At 44.6% G+C, this 9,206-nt stretch overlaps 1 protein-coding gene across 2 annotated transcripts in view; it reads right to left on the reverse strand.

Moving 5' to 3' along the window:
- HELB (DNA helicase B) overlaps nt 1–8,502 on the reverse strand; it is a 79,739-nt gene extending 71,237 nt beyond the window's left edge. For both annotated transcript variants that reach the window (XM_077469666.1, XM_077469665.1), the window contains exon 1: nt 8,243–8,502. In XM_077469666.1, coding sequence (XP_077325792.1) covers nt 8,243–8,495 — 253 coding nt within the window. In that variant the 5' untranslated portion in view covers nt 8,496–8,502. The remainder of the gene's footprint in view (nt 1–8,242) is intronic.
- Between the last annotated feature and the right edge of the window lie 704 nt (nt 8,503–9,206).

A 9,206-nucleotide genomic window follows, 5' to 3' on the forward strand; every position in this document is an offset into this window, starting at 1 on the left:
TGAGTTTTGCCATTGAAAACCATATAACCAATGCGTTTTTGATGCGGGGGAAAAAAATAAAAATTTCAAAAAAAATAAATAAAAAAACACACTGCATGTAATGCATTTTTGCAGCAATTTGTGTTTTTTAATCTGCCCAAAAAAAATAAAAAATGCAAAGATGCAAATTGCAGTAAAATCACGTGCGAAAAAATCAAAACGCACAGCAAAAAGCACTGCAGAAACAGATCAAAAGCAAACTGCATAGGCGTGTACCGAGCCTTATGCTGGCCACACAGATCAATTTTCAGATGAGAATATTCAGATGAAAAATCTTTGTACATTCGCTGAATGAAAGAATTTTGTTTGAAATTTTCACTTGTTTTTAAAACAAATGTAATTTCTGAACAAAAACCGCATACACTGTCTGAAAATTCCTTTGACCAAGAAGTTCTCTATTATTTCCAAACTTTCCCATCACTGTGGTTGAAAATGAACATCAATTTGACCCACTTTTATTTTATTTTATTAACCGATTAATCGAAACAATAATTGGCCAACTAATCGATTATGAAAATAATCATTAGTTGCAGCCCTACTCTAAACTGAACTGTGAAGCCATCAAATGCCTGCTGTCATAGCAGATAACGTGGGAAAAACCATGGCAAATGCAGATCCAAACAGAGGCCAATATGGCAGATTCCTTGGCTATAGACAGAGAGGAGGGTTTAGTTTCACCTTTAAATTGTAATTGGATACAAAAGGTCATTTTTGACATCATAAAACCCTCTCAGGATTCCATTGTTCCACTGATGTATTTGAAATATCTAAAGCAGCAGTCCATCCTTTCTAGTTTAAAAAAAAAATAAAAAAATAAAAAAAAAGGAAGCAGAAGGAAGAAGGAGTCAGTCCAACCAAAATGTATACTTCAGTTTTTCATTGATGCTGGAACATAAAAACACCTAATCATCTCTGACATAAAATCTGCTACCTGTTGCAGCTATTACATTAAACCTGTACTCAGGAGACATGCGCACTTATTATGTTGTGCTGTGCCTATCTTAAAGGGAAAGTGAATTGAGAACAATATAAAACCTGTCTGTATGAAAATGCTAGTTCCCTGCCTGTGAAAATGATTCAGTCATAGGAAAAGTATAGATTAGAGGTTCTGCCTTCACTACAAATTTCCTTATCAACATACTTATTCTAGATGAGTAATTCCCAAAGTATTAAAAACACAACAGCCCTAGTATTGGCACCACACATTGATGTCACCGGTCTCCCTGTATGTATCTGACCCATTGATGTCACCGGTCTCCCTGTATGTATCTGACCCATTGATGTCACCGGTCTCCCTATATGTATCTGACCCATTGATGTCACCGGTCTCCCTGTATGTATCTGACCCATTGATGTCACCGGTCTCCCTATATGTATCTGACCCATTGATGTCACCGGTCTCCCTATATGTATCTGACCCATTGATGTCACCGGTCTCCCTATATGTATCTGACCCATTGATGTCACCGGTCTCCCTATATGTATCTGACCCATTGATGTCACCGGTCTCCCTGTATCTGACCCATTGATGTCACCGGTCTCCCTGTATCTGACCCATTGATGTCACCGTTCTCCCTATATGTATCTGACCCATTGATGTCACCGGTCTCCCTGTATGTATCTGGCCCATTGATGTCACCGGTCTCCCTGTATCTGACCCATTGATGTCACCGTTCTCCCTATATGTATCTGACCCATTGATGTCACCGGTCTCCCTGTATGTATCTGACCCATTGATGTCACCGGTCTCCCTATATGTATCTGACCCATTGATGTCACCGGTCTCCCTGTATCTGACCCATTGATGTCACCGGTCTCCCTGTATCTGACCCATTGATGTCACCGGTCTCCCTGTATCTGACCCATTGATGTCACCGTTCTCCCTATATGTATCTGACCCATTGATGTCACCGGTCTCCCTGTATGTATCTGACCCATTGATGTCACCGGTCTCCCTGTATGTATCTGACCCATTGATGTCACCGGTCTCCCTGTATGTATCTGACCCATTGATGTCACCGGCCTCCCTATATGTATCTGACCCATTGATGTCACCGGTCTCCCTGTATGTATCTGACCCATTGATGTCACCGGTCTCCCTATATGTATCTGACCCATTGATGTCACCGGTCTCCCTATATGTATCTGACCCATTGATGTCACCGGTCTCCCTGTATCTGACCCATTGATGTCACCGGTCTCCCTGTATCTGACCCATTGATGTCACCGGTCTCCCTGTATCTGACACATTGATGTCACCGGTCTCCCTGTATCTGACACATTGATGTCACCGGTCTCCCTGTATCTGACACATTGATGTCACCGGTCTCCCTGTATCTGACACATTGATGTCACCGGTCTCCCTGTATCTGACACATTGATGTCACCGGTCTCCCTGTATCTGACACATTGATGTCACCGGTCTCCCTGTATCTGACACATTGATGTCACCAGTCTCCCTGTATCTGACACATTGATGTCACCAGTCTCCCTGTATCTGACACATTGATATCACCGGTCTCCCTGTATCTGACACATTGATGTCACCGGTCTCCCTGTATCTGATACATTGATGTCACCGGTCTCCCTGTATCTGACACATTGATGTCACTGGTCTCCCGGTATCTGACACATTGATGTCACCGGTCTCCCTGTATCTGACACATTGATGTCACTGGTCTCCCTGTATCTGACACATTGATGTCACTGGTCTCCCGGTATCTGACACCAATTAACAGAGGATTACAGTCAACAAAAGGTCCAGTAAAATTAAACAGTTCACTTGATCGATTGTAAGATTTAGTCTCCATGCACACAGGGCGTTTTTACAGCTGCTTTTACCAGCTTAACCACTTTTAGACCGGACCATTTTGCAGGCCAATGACCAGACCACTTTTTGCGATTCGGCACTGCGTCACTTTAAGTGACAATTGCGCGGTTGTGCGACGTGGCTCCCAAACAAAATTTGCATCCTTTTTTCCCCCACAAATAGAGCTTTCTTTTGCAATAAGCAATTATTGATTTATAGTGTTTACAAAATAGGAGATAGTTTTATGGCATTTTTATTATTTATTTATTTTTTTACTAGTAATGGCGGTGATCAGCGATTTTTATCAGGACTGCGACATTATGGCGGACACATCGGACATTTTTGACACATTTTTGGGACCATTGTCATTTATACAGTAATCAGTGCTATAAAAATGCACTGATTCCTGTGTAAATGACACTGGCAGTGAAGGGGTTAACCAGAGGGTGGCAGTGTAGGTGTTAAGTGTGTCCTAGGGGCGTGTTACTAACTGTGGGGGGCTGCTGTGTGCTAGTGAAAACTGATCTCTACTCCAATCACAGGAATCAGAGATCAGTGTCACTTGTTGCTAGGCATAACTGGGAGATGCTGTTTACAACGGCATCTCCCCGTTCTCCTTCCCCGTGAGATGATTGTGGGTATCCCCGCGGCGATCAAGTACACGGGACCCGTGACCGGACTTACGGGGGTCCCAACTGGCACGAGCGCATGAGATGACAGGGCGGCAAATTCAAGTGGACGTAACTGTACGCCAGTTTACCTGCCCGTACCATTCTGCCGACGTACATGGTCGTGTGTCGGTCGGGAACTCCTTAAAGACACCCCTCCATGTTATTCTATGGCCTCATACACACACAGGCTTTTAGGAGCTGTAAGCGGAATATGCGTTTTCAAGCTGCAAAAAAATAAAAAATAAACCCAGGCCAAAATGGAAAAATAGTGCAACCCCCCCTCCCCCCGCCCCAAAGCACCTTGTCCTTATGTTAATGGAGAAATGGAGACAAGGGCCTCTTCCCCACAACCCTGGGCAGTGGTTGTGGGGGTCTGTGGGCAGGGCGGCTTATCGGAATCTGGAAGCCCCCTTTAAGAAGAAGGCCCCCAGATCCCGGCCCCCCAACCTATGTAAATTGTTACTAACATACAGCGTCAACAGCAATAAAACATGACTGGCCTGTACTGTATAGGTATGGTAACTATTCTAGATTTCTGAATAAGTACGGTGTATTACATACAATTAATTGGATTGTAAATGTTTCTATTGTCTACAGAAATAACCATAAAATCATGTATCGGCCAACATACTGATTTGCTATTCATGCCGGAGGCAGCGATTAGAGGAATTCCTGAACAAGGTGTAAGCAAGAATACAGGACTGATATCTGCAAATATTTAAAAACAGTTTCCAGGAACACATTAAAGCTGAACTAAAGTCATGTTTCGAGAAAATGCTGGAGGGCAGGCTTTGACGGACAGAAAAGTCTCTGTAGGTCTCCTCTGTCATACATGCTTCTCAATGCCTGTCAGTGTTTCGTTCTTCTAATTGTACACTGGGCCGTGCATGTGCAGCTCACTTTATACTGTCAGCTTGATTCCATGCTGGGACAAAGTAACTCCTGTGCACATGCCTTAAAAATTCAGTTCACCTTTTTAGAAAAAAAATAAATTTACGGTTAACTAACATAGTACACCCTGCCAACAGCCCTCACTGTACTTATCTCTGTGAATGTCAGTGTTCAGGAAGCTAGTGCAGCAGTTCAAGGATTTGAAATCCCTTATCTTCTCTGTGCAATCCAGAATGCATGCAAGGGCTACTTTTTTGTAAAAATAACAAGCATGTTAAAACTAACCTGCTCTGTGCAATGGTATTGCACAGAGTGGCCCCAATTCTCCTCTAGGGTCCCCCGCTGGAGCTCCAGGATCCTTCTCTTCTCTGTATGCCATCATAAGAATCTGCTACCTATGGTGGCACACCGTTGGGCTTGCTCCCAAGCCGGGCTGTGTGCATCTATAGACAGACACACATCACGGATCAGCCCGGCTCCCTCACAGGATTTGACAGACAGCAGTAGGAGCCAATGGTTACAGGCACAGCATTGGATTGAGATCGAGCTCAGGTAAGTGGGCAATACTTACACTGGAACATTTTTTACCTTAACACGGGTAATGCATTTAAGTAAAAAAACATTTGCAACACTTGAAACCCAGAAGAAGATCATGAGAATATCTAAACGACTGTGACAAGGGGGAGAGCTGACAACTTAAAGCGGAGTTCCAACCACAAAACAATTTTTTTTTTTAAACCTTTCAAAAGCATTGCAACACTCACGTCTTCTATTAAAAGTCTCTCCTGATGTCTGGTTTTATCTATTTGAATAACTTTGACCGTGTTGTTCTGTACGTTCTCATTTTGCTTGTGGGCATGTGAAGCCCACAAGCATGATGTTCCAGGATACGGTGGTGCTGCTGCTGGACCAGCATGCACCGTCCCATTCTCACGCATGCGCAGTAATGTGCCGTAGCGGCACTGTAAAGTATACAGGTTGCCATAACAGGCGTCGGAAGTGCCCGCCCCATTTTTATGACAACCTAGCCCTTGGAGCAGACCACCAACTCCTGGGAAATTACGACACACATCTCCCAGGAGCAGTAGCGAGCGGAGGCACCGGGGGAAGTGACATCAAGAGCCAAGGTAATGAAGGAGGCAGATTGAGGGACCACATAGCAACAGGCATAAAGTAAAAAAAAAAAAAAAAAAAAAAAATTCTCCAAGTTTTTTTATTTATTTCATGCACATTAATGACATTTTTTGGGGTGGAACTCCACTTTAAGCTGGAAGGGGACAATAAGAATTGTTTTTCTGTTTGTTAATATCGTTTTGTTTTTTATATTGTTATTAACCCCCCCCCCCCCCCACACAATAACAATGTTGTGACAATTACAGGAAGTAAGGGCTTAAATATTTTATGGGAGGGGGCACTTTTTAGCATTGGGTAATATTAGAACCTTTATTAGCTTTTTATTCAGTGTCAGCAACAAAAAATAAAAAATAAAAATTGGAATGGCATTTGAAAAAGCCAGAAGAAAAAAAAAAAAAATGGTGCTCAAAGTGTAGCTACAATCAAAACTTTCTTCGAGCTATTTTGGATTTGTTGCAGAAAGATTAGATGCCCTGTCTGTTTTTATTATTCAGGTCTGTATCTGCACTGGTGAGATCTCTCCTTGGCTTCCTCTGCCGGTGACAACTGGGAGGTGTCCCATTAGGGACATTCTACCTCACTTGCTCCATATCCAACACAAGAAGCTAGATGAAATTGTTCCAGAGTAAGGGAAATCCCTGGTAATCATCAGAACTAGTGACCCTACCCTGCAGCTGTCATAGGCATTTGTCACAATTGTGGGCTATGCCTACACCCCTCCTCCATTCATAGCTGTACTATAGCTTTCATCGGTGAAACAATCTATGACTGGTTGAGGTGGACATTTCATTCATTTGTCTGTTCTCCATTCACAGAGCACTTCTCATTGCTGGAAAATATAGCACAGCTTCTATGAATGGAGAGGGGGGACGGCGGCGGTAGATGTAGGTCCCACAGTTCTATTAACCTTGGCAGCAGCCAGCAGTTTCCAATTGAATGCAAGCATGTGCGTTTTATTTTTTAAAGGTCTTTGTAAAAGGATACGTTCACCTTTGTAAAAAAATTAAAATAAAATAAACCCTTACAGACCACTTTGACCTAGAGATAAGTCTAGATTAAGGCTTACCTGTATGTAGGTCCATGAAATATCTCCTAAACCTACACGGTTTAGGAGATATTTGCAAAAAGACAGGCACCGCTGTCTAGGGCGCATGCGCCCTAGACATTAGCGAGCAGGTGCAATGAGTATGCCGCTGCTAACAGCGATACGCCGTTAGTGACGACTCCCATGTGCATGCGTGGGAGTGACGTCAACGCTGCTCCGGCCACTCACAGTGCCAGGCCGGCGATACCCGGAAGAAGATGGACGCTTCGTGCTACAGGGGACAGCGGTGACATCGCTGGCTCCTGTGTAAGGTAAGTGACACATAATGGGCTACTATTGCAAGGAGACAAAGAGGAAGTAAACTCATCAGGGTTTACTTCCTCTTTAAAGGCTTTGCATAAAACGGGCTTTACATAAGACGTCGCACTCGTAGCTGGGGTGTGACACATAAGGCGTCGCACTCGTAGCTGGGGTGTGACACATAAGGCGTCGCACTCGTAGCTGGGGTGTGACACATAAGGCGTCGCACTCGTAGCTGGGGTGTGACACATAAGGCGTCGCACTCGTACCTGGGGTGTGACACATAAGGCGTCGCACTCGTACCTGGGGTGTGACACATAAGGCGTCGCACTCGTACCTGGGGTGTGACACATAAGGCGTCGCACTCGTACCTGGGGTGTGACACATAAGGCGTCGCACTCGTACCTGGGGTGTGACACATAAGGCGTCGCACTCGTACCTGGGGTGTGACACATAAGGCGTCGCACTCGTACCTGGGGTGTGACACATAAGACGTCGCACTCGTACCTGGGGTGTAACACATAAGACGTCGCACTCGTACCTGGGGTGTAACACATAAGACGTCGCACTCGTACCTGGGGTGTAACACATAAGACGTCGCACTCGTACCTGGGGTGTAACACATAAGACGTCGCACTAGTACCTGGGGTGTAACACATAAAATGTCGCACTCGTACCTGGGGTGTAACACATAAGACGTCGCACTCGTACCTGGGGTGTAACACATAAGACGTCGCACTAGTACCTGGGGTGTAACACATAAAATGTTGCACTCGTACCTGGGGTGTAACACATAAGACGTCGCACTAGTACCTGGGGTGTAACACATAAAATGTCGCACTCGTACCTGGGGTGTAACACATAAAATGTCGCACTCGTACCTGGGGTGTAACACATAAAATGTTGCTATGAAGTGTGCACCCTCCCCTGACAGTGGGCGAGGTTCCTCTCCACCACACCTGCTGTCACGTTTAAAATGGTGCAGCTGCACAGAGCTCAGCCTGCATCTTTTATTTACAGCGATCTGAATGAACTACAAGATCCCTCTGCCATGGTGTCAGATGGACTTGTAGTTCTCAGTGTGCTGATCAGCACCTGTATAATCCATTGATACTTCCTGCAGCTCTGAAAACTGACAGCCTGTAAACAGATACAGGCAGAGAGCATGACATTGCACCTGTTAACCAATGATCATGGGGGTGCAACGCTCTGCAGGCTCCGGAGAAAAATGCAAAAAAAAAAAACATTTTTAAACAAAGGTAAAGTTTTAACCTAGGCTTGTCTAGGGACAAGCACATAGCAGGGTCACCTGTGTGCAGAGATGGTGGCAGTCCATGTGACAGGTGTGTTTACCTCTGGTGTTCTGTGGTGAGTAGGAAGGGATCTGTAAGGCTCCTTCTTCGATCTCCTCCGCATCCAGGAACTCGGGATCCGACCGATCTGCTGGGTCCACATCTTCATCCCCGTCACTCTCTACAGCTTCTTCCTTCACTGGCAATAAACGTCCCTCAAGTTTAATCAATCCTGCTCCCCCACACCGACCTCTCTCCCGCAGGTTACTCATTTCTAGTTCCAAACAGCCCCCTTGTGCTAGTGCCGTATACATCACCAGAGTGCGCCGTGCTGCTATCATCGAAACCGCGGAAGTGTCGCCGAGAAGGTGGCGGTCGGCCATGTTTATGGTTAGACAAACAGGTTGACTGTAGGAAAGGAGTCCGTTTCTTTTTCGTCTCTCATATGTTGGTCATAATTAGAAGCCAATTGAAGATCTGAAGCAGTCTGAGCTGAAATACTTTGGAAACTTTTACATTTTGATTGGAATGATCCATACCTCCCAACTTTCTGGGATGGGAATGAGGGACACCTATTAGCAAAAGAATGTAGACAAAGGACACACACCCCTGCCATGCCCCCTTCAGGGAAAGTTGTACAAAAAAAAACTATTGGTTAAATCCATATGTGATTTTTCCCACTACTATTACTTTATATTGGCTGCTGGAATTTTCTAATGCAGAAATGTAAAAATGGGATGATAGTTTTAGCACCGAGTAACACTTTTTGAAAGATAAATAGTGCATGTTATATGCAACTATAAATATCAGACCAAAATGAGGAACAGAGGGACATTGCTCCAAATCAGGGACAGTCCCTCGAAATCAGGGACAGTTGGGAGCTATGATGATCTGTGCACAGATAGATTCCATGATGCTGCAAACTATAACTACAAAAAGACTCCTTTGTACTGCCCATTGCAAACATCTGGGTTCAGGAATAGGGATGAGCTTAGATGTGTTCGCATGGTCCACGTGCTGAGCCC

This window comes from Lithobates pipiens, unplaced genomic scaffold (assembly GCF_037356315.1).
Source record: "Lithobates pipiens isolate NorthernLeopardFrog02 unplaced genomic scaffold, aLitPip1_a1.2 Scaffold_8, whole genome shotgun sequence".
Taxonomy (NCBI): Eukaryota; Metazoa; Chordata; class Amphibia; order Anura; family Ranidae; genus Lithobates; species Lithobates pipiens.